The sequence below is a fragment of the Chelonia mydas genome, chromosome 7 (assembly GCF_015237465.2).
Source record: "Chelonia mydas isolate rCheMyd1 chromosome 7, rCheMyd1.pri.v2, whole genome shotgun sequence".
Classification (NCBI taxonomy): Eukaryota; Metazoa; Chordata; order Testudines; family Cheloniidae; genus Chelonia; species Chelonia mydas.
In genome coordinates this window covers 98,169,945-98,184,358 of record NC_057853.1, presented here as the reverse complement: position 1 = coordinate 98,184,358, position 14,414 = coordinate 98,169,945, and the positions used below count along the sequence as shown (strand labels likewise).

The 14,414-nt window shown below is 37.5% G+C and overlaps 1 protein-coding gene across 2 annotated transcripts in view; it reads left to right on the top strand.

The window, feature by feature from the left end:
• The window catches only part of GLRX3 (glutaredoxin 3), a 35,319-nt gene extending 27,651 nt beyond the window's left edge, over nt 1-7,668 (top strand). For both annotated transcript variants that reach the window (XM_027819551.3, XM_037904418.2), the window contains exons 7-11: nt 1,703-1,760; nt 4,050-4,102; nt 5,821-5,860; nt 5,972-6,064; nt 7,398-7,668. In XM_027819551.3, the coding sequence (XP_027675352.2) occupies nt 1,703-1,760; nt 4,050-4,102; nt 5,821-5,860; nt 5,972-6,064; nt 7,398-7,448 (295 nt within the window). In that variant the 3' untranslated portion in view covers nt 7,449-7,668. The remainder of the gene's footprint in view (nt 1-1,702; nt 1,761-4,049; nt 4,103-5,820; nt 5,861-5,971; nt 6,065-7,397) is intronic.
• The last annotated feature ends 6,746 nt before the right edge of the window (nt 7,669-14,414 follow it).

The window sequence follows — 14,414 nt, the reverse complement described above, 5'->3', positions numbered from 1 at the left end:
GCAAGCTCAGAAATTAATTCTGAATTTGTACCATTCAATTCATGCTTTGTTTTCTGCTTTGTTTAGTCTTTGCAGCAAAAACAATTTGTTTCTTTTCTCCATTGCTCATAGTATGAGATGTCAGTTCTTCCATCCCTGAAAAGGATGCATATACAGGATCTAAATATGTTTTAATTAAGTCACTTAAGATTGGTTCAGGTGGATGTCTCACTAAAGAAGCAACGAGAGCTGTAAGACAAGGATTTAAAATCTTCACTCATTCTGATACTTTAACACTGGCAAAATGGCAATTGTCCATTCACTGCAGGACAATCATAGAACTCCTATTCATAGAGCTAGGCTTGAAGTTCTAGATCCACTCCAATCCTTGTATAATTATATTATTGTACTCATCTTGAAACAGTTGGGCTTGTTGCCCATCTTAATTTTCAGCTTTCCATAGCTGTCTTCCAGCTTCCCAGTTTTCCCTTGAAAACCAAAGTGTATTTTTACAGCACTGTAATTAAACTTTTTACATTTTTCACTCGTGAATCTCTGGCTAATTGACTTCTGTGATCAACGCAGAAGGGAAAGTTCAACAGAACAATGGCAACCTAGGTGTTTGACCATGCTACTCTTTCTCTTTGCTAATGTGTCTGTAATGAAATTCTACCCCTTTAGAGGATTAGAGAGCTGCAGCTGGCTCCCTATGGCCCCTGCTCTCTACTCATTCAAGCAAAGAATTAAGCCTAATGGGAAATTTAAAAATACAAATAAAATGGAGCATATTTTCTACAACCTGGCAGCTCTCCTAGAAGTTCATAAAATGTGATGCCCTATTTTATCAGATGTTGTGGGACTTCAGTGTTCTGTATATGACCCCTCAAAATTCCTGTTGGAGAATTTGGGGAAAGGTTGTTATGAACCTGTAAAAATGTTATGGAACAGTAAATGCTTAGCAAGTAAGCAACCAAAAATATTAAAATACCATCTCAACTGAAATGGGTTTGACTATTGGATGTCTGTCATAACTTTTCATAGAATACTAGCAAAGACTTTATCTAATGTATGAGAAGAGGTTGAACCACTAATAGCTAGGTTCTTCACTTGAAATATTATATAGAGATTACATATCTGTAACTGTGCAGGATTGTTCTGTCCTGGGACCAACACTGCTACTAGAGAGACAAGCTGGGTGCAGTAGTATCTTTTATTGGGCCAACTTCTGCTGGTGAGAGACAAGCTTTCGAGTTTACACAAAGCTCTTCTTCAGGTCTTTCAGAGAGACAGAATTATTGTGTAAATTCGAAACCTTGTCTCTCTCACCAACAGAAGTTGGCCCAATAAAAGAGATTACCTCACCCACCTTGCCTGTCTTATATCTGTGATTAGATACACACAGCTCTGGATATTGTATTAAAAGTATCTCCAATTCAATTTGGAATTTGCCCCTTAAGTTTGATGCATCTAGGTATTTGCAATTTAATCTTGAAAAATAAATCATTGCTTTAAAAGTAATATCATGGTTTACAGTGGCTTAGGGAGAGAATGAAATAGAATGGAATATAAATAAATTCAGTTGTTTATAATACAGCTTTAAATATATCTACTAAACCTATGAATTATCTTCCTATCTTTCTTATGTATGTTACTGAAGAAGTAGATCAAAAGTATAGGTTAACAACTGAACTGAGATATTTTATATAATTTTTTTCTATTTTAGACTTAAAGTTCTGACAAACAAAGCTTCTGTGATGCTTTTTATGAAAGGAAACAAGCAGGTAAAGATCTCCAAAATGGTTTAATAGTAATTTCTTTTGATGCTCACGTCTGCAGGGAAGGGACCGTTGAGCCTCTTTTCTTTCTGGCTACTGAAGTTGGAGTGATATCAGGAAGTTATCTGTCTGACTTGCTTCTACAGACCGTACAAAGCAATCTATAATTTATCTGACAGGTATCAGGACTCAGCTGAGCAATCATCTTGCTAAAACTTTAGTTACATTCATCAGCTTCATCTACATCATTTATACTGTTTGTGTTTGAATTGTCTCCTCCTATTGGTTTTAGTCCAAAAGTCCCTGTGCTGATAGTTTTGGGTTTAGCAGATAATAGATCACTCTTAGTTCTCTCTTGCTGCTTATGTAGCCAGACTCTCACAGGTGAGGCCTACCCTTTGATTATTACATGCCATGTTAATCCTAGACATCTCTTTAGGTATCCCCCTTTGTGGCCTAGCTGAGTTGTTGTCCTATTCAATTTAGTTTCTCTGCTTTGGTTATGTAAATTTTCCGCATAGCTTAAAAAAGATGCTGGATGATTTTATGGCACTACATACCATAAATGATCTACTGTTTTCCTTTACATGTGTGAGATGGTGTCTTTCTGAACTGCCATTTTTTATCCACCCAGACTAAAATAAATGTGAAGACCGAAGGCAGACAAGTTTTAATAATTAGGATTGAAATGGTAATAAATGACTAACTCAAAAGCTTAGCTTGTTTCTCAGTGTGTCACATACATAAACTGGCATCTCTGTAACGAGGCAGGTACAGCGGTATGGGTGAAAATAAACGTAACCTGTCGATCGGAATGATGGATACTAGGTGATGACTCCCCCCGCTTAATCTGATTTCATGAAATGTTTATGCAGTAGTTTTGCTATATGTACAGAGGGAGCTCTGTTTCAGGTGGGGAACTAGGCTCTTCCATGTATGATTCCCTCTTTTTCATTTAATTTCTTCTTTTTTTCTATGAGCTCAATTTCCATATTACTTATAACTAAGGCTTAGATTCTGTCTTGGATATTTTTAGTAAAAATCATGGACAGGTCATGGGCAATAAACAAAAATTCACTGAGGTCTTTGACCTGACTTTCTCTAAAAATATCCCTAACAAAATGGGGAGGCAGGTTAAGCTCAGCACACACTGCTGCTGGAGCTCTGGGGTCCCCCGCTGCCGCTGTGGTGAGTGGGAGTTCCAGGGTTCCCCAGCGCAGCGGCTGAGCAGCTCTGGGGGTCCTGCTGCCCATGGCAGCAGGGAGCTCTGGCGGGTTCCACACTGCTTGCGGGGGCTGGGATCTGTGGAGGGTGGGCAGAGTGGGGTGTCTGGGAGCTCCACCCCAGGGCAGAAAATGGCACGGAGATCAATGGAAGTCATGGATTCTGTGACCTCTGTGTCATAATTGTGGCACTTCTGCTGACTCACCATGTTAGGAAGTGCTGGAATCCTGAAGGGAGATGTTAACTCATTAGCCTTAAAAACAGCGAGGTGTAGAGAGGCTCTGTAGCCTAAAGTTCAATTTTTTTGTTTTTTGTGTCTGAGCTGCCAAAAAAGTCAATCTTGAAGAAGGGGCAGGTAGTCTGGAATAAATAATGTGTGTAGATTCTGATTAGAGCAGGGTCCCATCTGGGAATAAGCTAAAATAGATAATTCCCTTTCAAAATGAGAATGAGTGTTTGTACAGATGCAGAATTTACCAACTCAGTCCAGAAAACTGCTGCCTGTCTTGCAAAATGGACGGTGATGGGTAAAGGGGAAAAAATTATGGGGAATAGTAAGCTTCTCTTTTTTACATGTTTATTAAATGTGTGGATCTAAAAGTAGTGTACTTCTTGGGCAACTTCTTAGCTTTGGCTCTCTTTGAATACTCTTAAGAAATAACCTGCATCCTAGCTGTAACCAGTTTTCAAGATCAAAATGGATGAATGTGGAAAATGACTTCACTAAGGAAAACTGTCAAAACAGTAGCTCTCAGGACAGAAGAAATGAGGGAGATGATTCTCAGTGTTTTCATTCACTTTACAAGTGTTTGCAAGTGAGGGAGAGACATATTGCTCTGCAAAGTTAAACTTGGCAGAGCAAATGTAATGTAGTTGTTAAAAGGTGAATGTGGAAGGAGGACAGCAGAGAGAGTGAACATCAAGAGGGGTTATTTATTAGAAATAAAATAGATTAATTGGGTTGTGATATGAGAATCTGGAAGTTGGAATTTTCTTGGCTTAAGAACTTTAAAACTTCACAAAACTAGAAAAATAGTGTTGTAGTCTAATAAGTTTTTTTTCTCACTTTAGATGGCAAAATGTGGATTCAGCAAGCAAATTATAGAAATCCTAAACAGCACTGGGTATGTAGGTATTATTTAAAACATAACAGCTTTGTAATGAATAAAAGTGCAGTGTTTATAAGTAAACTTACAAGGTGGAAAAATGCCAGATAGCAATAGTAAATTGAATCATTCTAATGGGCGAATGGCTTTTTCCCTCACCTAAAAATATATTTATAAACATTTAAAGGAGGCATCTTATTAATGCCCTAAAAACAGAAGGTTTTAGTGGAAAGTGAAATTGAAAGAGGGAGAGATGCCTGGTGTGGTGACTGAGTTCACAGTACATTTAGTATAAGATTAACGTCTGCCAGTGGTGATTGCTGGAATGTGGGAGGCAGTTTAAGCACACTTAAAGGTCTGTTGAACAAGTTAACTGTCTAATCATATTAGTGAATTACTCCTCCTGATTACTGCTGGACATGTAATTCTCTTGTTCTGCGTGAGACGTTGCGTAGTGCAAATAGTTGCTAGTTAATTCAGATCCATAATTGTTGCTGACTATTTAGCTCAATAATCACTGGTGAGAGAGATGGAAAAGCAGCTGGCATTTGATAATTGTAATAAAAATGGAACTTATATCCCTACTTAAATTTATTTGGCTACTAAATGCAGTGAGTACACTATATGTTACATTACTTTCTAATTAATTAATTAATTTGATAATAATGAAATAATAATGAAAAGTAACTACTTAGCTTGGTGGTAGCTAGGCTAACTAACAGCAAGCACTGTGAATGCCCTTCTTATCCTCTCCTCTTTGCAATCTGATTGTCGACTACAAAAATCCTTGCACTCTGATTAGCAACTTCTTCTAGAATTCCCTTTTGCCCACAATAAACATGGCTGCTTCAGATTCTGAGTGTTTTGCCATGCCTAATGTCTGATTTCCCATCTTCCCCTGCAGCTCCTTCTTGTCCCTTGAGAATTGCTTAACAGCTTCCCCCTTGAATAATTCCATTTAAAAAAAATTATATTGTATTATTTTTCTGGTTAGATGTGTGACTAGCAAGGGTAATCAACTATATTTATGGCCCTCTGAATCAACTGTGAGAGTAGTAGCCAATCAGAGAATGGAGGTTTGTAGAGTTCAGAAACACCTCATACAAATGCGTGTCAATCCCCCTCACCCAATCAGAGCATAAGAATTTGCCAACTGTCTGGTGTTTATGAACTAACTCTAGTCAGAGTGCAAGGAATTAATAACAAAATAAGTGTACCATTATGGATCAGTAACTTTGCCTGAGACCATTTCATGTCTGTATAATACAGTTTATTTTGGTGTCTAAAACTTTTTCCATTCTTAAGCACTGTATTGGTGAACTGAATGATCTTGAATATCACATTTATTTTGCACACTTAAAGTAAATACTCAGTTTTTCTTGTGTAACATGTCACTCTGTCTAGTCAGCGTAAGTAGTCTTTCAATGAAAATGGATATTTTTTCGTTTATACTAACTTTTGATTTTGATATAGATGCTAAAAAAGATGTTTTAGCTGTAAAATAAGTATGTGTCACTTGGAGTATTTAATAGCTAATTACCAGATGTCATTTGTCTCCTGTTTAAGTAGCTGACTTTCTGCAATCTCTTGCTTACAGATTATAAATAAAGATCTTGTGCGTGTCTCCTATATTTTGGATGGTGGCTATCTGGTAGTGTGAAAACAAATAAATTGGTTATGTTTTTGTGGATATTATGTTGCAAAAATGCATAATTCATTTTCATCTTTGTTTATAGTGTTGATTTTGAGACATTTGACATATTGGAGGACGAAGAGGTAAGTCTGAGTCTTTATCTTGTCCCCTCCGCCCCACAGATGTCACTGTTATGTCTACTACACTACTAAAGCTGCTATGAAGAGCCTTAAAGTTAAGATTATTTTCCTTAGGTGCGGCAAGGATTAAAAACATATTCAAACTGGCCAACATACCCTCAGTTGTACGTGAAAGGTGAACTTGTTGGAGGGCTGGATATTGTTAAGGTAAGGCGGGGGAGGGAGGACGATGACTCCTGTTTAAAATGTAAATTGGCTCTTCTAATGTGAACTTCTAAAAAAAAAAAAATAGTTTTTAAAACTGCCATATACATAAGCTCCTATGTAATGGCCTTAGATTTTGAAATTGAATGACTTGGTTGGTTTTACTGTGACTGTCATTTCAACATATGGTTGAAAGGAGCTTTTAAATCTCCAGCATACTCACATACTCTGATATAGCAATGAAATGTATTTTCTTGACAGCAGTCAGCTACCTTTACTATAAAGACCATTTTTACCCCGTGGGTGCATTGTTACAGGTTTCATTTTCTTTTTAGTTTTACTTTTGACATTGCTCTTCTCAAATAAGGTGGTGAGACATTTTTTCTAGCAAACTTTCATTCCTGAAAAAAATGTAAGGTTATTGTAGTATTTTGAACAGACCCTGAAGCAACAAAAATAGATCTGCATTTGTTACTGTGGTTTTTGATTTTTGTAACAGAGCAGGCAGAGTCTTCTAAACCTCTAATACTCCTGAGTTTATTCTTGTCTGAATGTTTTATAGCTAGTACACATTGTAACTCCTGGGAAGATATAATCGATACATCTCATTTAGCTCTGAAAATAAGCTGATGTTACTTAAATTATATAGATGATTTTTAAAAATTTTATTTACTTACCACAATTTTGGGTTAACTCATACATTGATCAATAAGTATAATTTTGAGCATTAAAGAAGTTGGAATGTGTTCTACTCAGCAGTAGTTTTTGAAAAATAAACAGCTGAATTGGATTATCTGTTATTGAGAGCTCGCTCTAGTGATACATTCTACAGACATATGCAGTTATGTCTGTCTACAGACATATGCAGTTACAGTAATTTGAAGAGATGTTATAAAATGACTGAATATGCACAAATATTCTGCTTGTAGATATTTTCTGTATACATCTAAGAAAAACATTTCACACTAACTGAACCAGACTAACTGAATGATTTATAATTTGAACTGAAGTTAACTAACCAGATTAGGGCATACGTGTACTTCTAAATTATAATTTACACCAATTCATGGTCTTACACTTCAACAAATTCTATTGATGGATCATGATTTTTTTACTTTCCTTTGTGTAGCATGTTGGGTGTCTTATGTTCTGTAAAACTTTGTTTAAATACAGAATTACAAAAATTACTTGTGGTTGAGAGGGACCTCTAGTGGGTTATTTAGTCTGTCTCCTCCTGAATAGTGGACAGTTTCATCTTCTTTTCTAAAAACTATCCCTGTTGAATTTGTCAGAGGTTATACATGCCCCAAGTTACTATCCTATAATTTCTTTACAGGAACTAAAGGAAAATGGTGAATTGTTATCTATTCTGAAGGGAGACAATTAATGGAAATGGACACGAATGCTAATGATGGGAACTGAAATACTGCAAGAAATGATTCATTTATTGATTACATTGGAGCAATCAGCAATGGAGTGGGAGCAATTAAAAGCTTCTGACTTTCTCTTTATACTTAACAAAGTCATGCTAGATCTATGTTAAAGTAATTTTTCAGAAGAAATACAAAGCTGTATCAACATCTTCAATTAAAATGGAATGTTAAACATTTTTGTTTTCATTGCACTCTGTGTAAATATATATTCATTTTACGTAGACAGTTTAGTTTAGTGTAAACTGACCCCACAATTCACCTATCTGATACATTTTAGTCCTTTACAGTACGTAGTTTGTGGGCATACAAGTCTCATTAGAAGAACACACATTGTGACAGGCAGCATACCTATTGTCAGTGTCTCTAATTGTTTGTTTTTTTAATGTCCGGTGAGCAAGAAAAATGGTACCGAAACCTTTATCCAGAGTACTACTATTAAGAAGTCATTATTAATCAGCTTCAGTTGTACATTATTTATCTCCATTGTCTTAGCAGTTACAGCAATTGTTTGCTAACTTCCAATGTTCTTCAGCCTGGTTAATCCTGGTTTTTGCTTTAAACATATTTAAATTAAGATGGAGATTTAAGCCAGTAAACTTGAAGTTAAGGCTATTCTGGTGTACCCTTAGTGCTGCTGCCGTTAGAAAGAAATAAAGTAGCTACTTCCTTCCTATGAGATATTTCTCAACAGTTCATCTTGTTCTTCTGCCTTAAGTCTCTGTACCTAGAGGACTCTTTATTTTCTTGTTTTAATCCACCTTTGGAGACCTGTGGTCTCAATTCTTCCATTCAAGGACAAAAGACTTTCTTTCTTCAATCGTAATTGAATGGACAGGGGGGAAAAGTCCAGGAAACTAACCTATGTGCCTAAGCACAGCTTTACCATTAAACCAGAAGTACTGCATGTAATGCTCACAAATCATCTTGGAAAATGAAATCCTCTGTTTGTCCACTGAAAAAAATACAGCAAAGGCAATGCAAGAGTCCTTACATCTGCATCATCAATGTATCTCAGTGCTGACCTGAAAGGGCCCCTTCTTCAAGTGAAAAAGTATTCAGCATCCGGATCAGTTCAGTCCTTGTCAGTTTGCTGAAACTAACAGGCTTGTCTCCTGTGGTAGTGTGAATTTTGTGATGGCTTCTAGAAATTGAAGTGAGATCACCAACTCATTTCACATAGGCGACCTAATGGCAATTGGATGGTCTCTGGTAGTAACTTTCAGTCGCTATCAACCTGGGCTCGATTTGATTTGACAACCTAGAAGGTGGGGCAAATTTTGAGTCTAAACCACTTGGCAGCATTTGTGGGTTTACATTTTTATTGCTGCATCTAAGTAGTATTTATTTACATTATTAAATCCTTTAAAATGGTGGTTGTTTAATTCTATCCAAATATGAATAATATTGGAATTATTTTGGCAATTATTTTAAAATAGAGTATATTTATATTGGAAAAATCAGTTTTAATCTCATAACAGGAAATCATGTCCCTGTCATGAAAACAAGCTTTAATTAATCTCCTAGGTATTTCTTGCTAGTAATCATTGCCTACCTCATTAAAGAAAATTATACCAAAATGTACTATCCCTGTGGTCAAATTAGGATTTAGGATTTAACTAAATCAAGATTAAATACAAAATTAAATTTATTCTGCAGTGTTTCTAAAAAATTAGTATTTCCTTCAAAATTCAGTACAGCAGAGCTTAATTAAACTGCGTACCTTATAATCTGCACAAAATATTGGTGGTCTTTGCCCATTTTTCTGCAAAGACTTAACGGATGCATTGAATTTTTATATTAAGATTTCATCATTTTACAAAATGCTATGTTATTTTTACTAGTATAGGGTGAATTATTATTGAACTAAAATGACAGGTGCTTCTTGGAGCAGCTAGTCCTGGAACCCACAAGAGGAGAGGCAATTCTTGATTTAGTCCTAAGTAGAACACAGGATATAGTCCAAGAGGTGAGTATAGCTGGACTGCTTGGTAATAGTGAAATTTAACATCCCTGTGGTGGGGAAAACACCACAGCAGCCCAACACTGTAGCATTTAATTTCAGAAAAGGGGACTACACAAAAATGAGGAAGTTAGTGAAACAGAAATTAAAAGGTACAGTGCAAAAAGTGAAATCCCTGCAAGCTGCATGAAACTTTTTAAAGGCACCATAATAGAGGCTCAACTTAAATGCATACCACAAATTAAAAAACAGAGTAAGAGAACCAAAGAAGTGCTACCGTGGCTAAACAACAAAGTAAAAGAAGCAGTGAGAGGCAAAAAGGCATCCTTGAAAAAGTGGAAGTTGAATCCTAGTGAGGAAAATAGAAAAGAGCATAAACTCTGGCAAATGAAATGTAAAAATATAATTAGGAAGGCCAAAAAAGAATTGGAAGAACAGCTAGTCAAAGACTCATGTAATAGAAACATTTTTTTTAAAGTACATCAGAAGCAGGAAGCCTGCTAAACAACCATTGGGGCCGCTGAATGATCGAGATGCTAAAGGAGCACTCAAGGATGATAAGGCCATTGCGGATAAACTAAACAGTAATAAGTCACCAGGACCAGATGGTATTCACACAAGAGTTCTGAAGAAACTCAAATGTGAAATTGCAGAACTAACGAGTCTGTAACCTATCATTTAAATCCGCTTCTGTCCCAAATGACTGGAGGATAGCTAATGTGAAGCCCATTTTTAAAAACGGCTCCAAAGGAGATCCTGGCAATTACAGACTGGTAAGCCTGACTTCAGTACTGGGCAAACTGGTTGAAACTATAATAAATAACGAAATTGTCAGACCCATAGATGAACATATAATTTTTGGGGAAGAGTCAACACGGTTTTTGTAAAAGGAAATCATGCCTCAGGAATCTACTAGAATTCTTTGACGGGGTCAACAAGCATGTGGACAGTGTACTTAGATTTTCAGAAAGCCTTTGACAAGTAAAGTAATCTGTCATGGGATAAGAGGGAAGGGCCTCTTATGGAATGGAAACTGGATAAAAGATAGGAAACAAAGGGTAGGAATAAATGGTCAGTTTTCAGAATGAAGAGAAGTAAGTAGTGGTGTCCCCCAGGGGTCTGTACTGGGCCCAGTACTATTCAACATATTCAGAAATGATCTGAGAGAAGGGGTAAACAGTGAGGTGGCAAAATTTGCAGATGATACAAAACTACTCAAGATAGTTATGTCTCAGGCAGACTGCGAAGAGCTACAAAAGGATCTCTCAAAACTGGGTGACTTGGCAACAAAATGACAGATGAAATTCAGTGTTGATGAATGCAAAGTAATGCACGTTGGAAAACATAATCCCAACTATACATATAAAATGATGGGGTCTAAATTAGCTGTTACCGCGTAAGAAAGAGATCGTGGAGTCATTGTGGATACTTCTCTGAAAACATCCATTCAATGTGCAGTGGCAGTCAAAAAAGCAAACAGAATGTTGGGAATCATTAAGAAAGGGACAGATAATAAGACAGAAAATATCATATTGCCTCTATATAAATCCATGGTATGCCCACATCTTGAATACTGCGTGCAGATGTGGTCGTCCCATCTCAAAAAAGATATATTGGAATTGGAAAAGGTTCAGAAAAGGCCAACAAAAATGATTAGGGGTATGGAACGGCTGCCATATGAGGAGAGAGTAATAAGATTGAGACTTTTCAGCTTGGAAAAGAGATGACTAAGGCGGGATATGATAGAGATCTATAAAATCATGACTGGTGTGGAGAAAGTAAATAGGGAAGTGTTATTTACTACTTCTCATAACACAAGAACTAGGGGTCACCACATGAAATTAATAGGCAGCAGGTTTAAAACAAACAAAAGGAAGTGTTTCTTTACACAATGCACAGTCAACCTGTTGAACTCTTTGCCAGAGGATGTTCTGAGGGCCAAGACTATAACATGATTTTAAAAAGAACTGAAGTTCATGGAGGATAGGTCCATCAATGTTTTTTAGCCAGGATAGACAGGGATGGTGTCCCTGGCCTCCGTTTGCCAGAAGCTGGGAATGGGTGATGGGATGGATCACTTGATGATTACCTATTCTGTTCATTCCCTCTGGGGCACCTGGCATTGGCCACTATCGGAAGACAAGTTACTGGGCTAGATGGACCTTGAGTCTGACCCAATATGGCTGTTCTTATGTTCTAAAACTAACTGACAATTAACAGAATACATGAACAAAGCATGATTCATTCTCCTTGCTTATTGATCACTTAATTGCTAATGTACAAAATTCAATGGGTCTCCCAGACACCAGTGCAAATTTTAACAAAGCTTTGCTGTTTCTGGTATTTATTGCTTACAAATAAAATGGTTTGCATTGAATTTCTGGTAAATTCCAAAGAGCAGGCTTTTACAAACAGAATAGATTTTGATAGGTAAACATCTCAAAAACAGTTAGTACCAGGAGTAACTCTTATGAACGTTCTACTTCTAACCATATAATTAGTATATGGCTCAATCCAAATCCTAATGAAGGCGGTGAAATATAGCTATATGGCTGTAGTCTGATCTTATTTATAGTGGAAGCACTGAAAAGTGTTGACTAGCTAGGTGGTGGTTCCTACAGTGAGGATTTTGTAATTCCTACAGTGAGGCATGGGAGGGGGAAATGAAGGACTTCAGGTGTAACCATAGATTTGCACATTTAGTGTTTTGAATAATTTAATTCTGGTAGTGTTTATTGCCCTCTTCCAACTGTACTTCAGTGTAGTGTTTTGGTGTGGTTGGGAAGAGCAAAATTGACAGTACTCACCTTATCTGAAAAATCACTGTGCTTGAACCGTCATGGAGTTTAGTGTATTCTACAGTGTCGGTGGTATCAGGGGATGTAGAAGCTTCTTCAGAATCAGAAGTATCAGCATGGATGTGAACTGTGATGATCAGGCTAGACACACATTCTCCATAAATCTAACAGTGCCATCTCTGTGGGGTAGAAAACTACTTTGTGCAACTGTAGTTGGCCTAAAATCCCAAGTGGGTAAAAAAGTGAAATCCAAATAACTGTTTGAAATGTGCAAGAAAGCAACTTCATCCAAATGGCAAACATCTCTTCTGGGCTCCTTTCAGCAGAGGGGTGCAGCACACACACTGGGTCTGCCTTGCAGCAATAACTGACATTTAAAATAGAGCCTTTCATGTGGGAATAAAATATGCTGTCATGGGAATAGAGTGCTTTTACTACAAGTGTAGGTTTTACGCTTAATGAAAAGGACAAACAATACTTGCGTTTAAAAATATTTCAGCACAGCAGACACTGGTTGCGGAGGTGAAACAGCAAGAAATAGGTAGGAAATATTCAAAAAAACCTGCCATTTGTTTCCCTAGTCAGAGTCATAGGTTCTTATTTGATATTCTCCAAACATCCCTACATATGTAAATATTTGTAGAAGTCAGCAACCAACCACATACAGGTTGAACCCCTCTAGTCCGGCACTCTGGTGCGGCAACATCCATGGTCCAGCATGATTTTATTTTGTTTTTTATGCTTTATCTACTTTATTTCCTTGTGCCAATACAGTAAAATTGTGTAACATCACTAACTCTTTGTTATGAAGAGCCGGTAAGCCTTGGCTAGGCTGCGTTGCAAGCGTTGTTCCATTTATTTGCCTTGGCAAGATAAAAATAAAAAGAGACCTGCTCGCTACAATACTGATCTCCCGTGGTTCGGCACTGGTCAGGTCCCAAGGGTGCCGGACAAGGGAGGTTCAACCTGTATTTCCTTTGTCATGTTGTTTTCATACATGCTTAAATTAGTCTTTCAGTGCAAATAATGGACAAAGTTTTTGTGACTTTCTGCAGAATGTTCATTTGCTGGGAAAGACTGACAATATTAACTTGTGCGGTAATCATGTCAGATCTCCAAAGCTAATCAGTGTCAGGCCTGGTTTTCAGCATTGATGTGAGAGACACCTAGGGTACATCTATACTAGAATAAAAGATCTGTGGCTGGCCCAGGTCAGCTGACTTGGGCTCACAGGACTCTGGTTGTGGGGCTAAAAATTGCTGGGTAGACATTTGGGATCAGGGAGGAGCCTGGGCTCTGGAACCCTCCTCCCTCACAGAGGCCAAGAGCTCAGGCTCCAGCCCAAGCCTGAATGTCCACACAGCAATTTACAGCCTCGCAACCCAAGCCCTGTGATCCCAAGTCAGCTGACCTGGGCCAACTATGTATGTTTAATTGCTGTGTAGACATACCTGCAAAGAAAACCTCAACGTCTCTTTCCTTTGTGCAACACCAAGTTGCTGGAGGTGCAGTCTTCTTGATGAGACCTAAAGTGAGGTCTTGAACATTTATGTCACTAAAGATGCCCGAATATATATATTTTTTTTACAAGCAGCGATTAGTTTGATGGTGTTTGGGTCAAATTAAACTTGGAATTTCCCACTGTCCCCTGAACAGTTTCAATTACATCCTTCACTTCCTGTACTATTATAAAGTGATGGAGTGCTATTTTAAACAATAACTGTGTTCTACATGAGAGGGCAGTAACAATGTCTGAACCCTCTCTACTCTTAGGGTATGTCTTCACTACCCACCAGATCAGTGGGCAGCGATCGATCCAGCGGAGATCGATTTATTGCATAGCATCTAGACTTGATAAATTGACCCCTGAGCGCTCTCCCATCAACTCCTGTACTCCAGCGCTGCAAGAGGTGCAGGCAGAGTCGATGGAGGAGCAGCAGCAGTCGACTCACCATGGTGGTGAACTCACCTAACTAGAATTGTTTGTTTAGGATACCGAGTGACTCGGTAAGGCCAAAAGTACAAATCTGTGTACTTGCAAGAAGATGTGAAAAAAATCAGTCTTAAATTGACATTAATTTTTTAACTTTCAAATACATTTTTCTTAATTTAATTTATCTTAATTTGTCTCCCAAATTCAATTATCAAGAGCCCTATAGAGA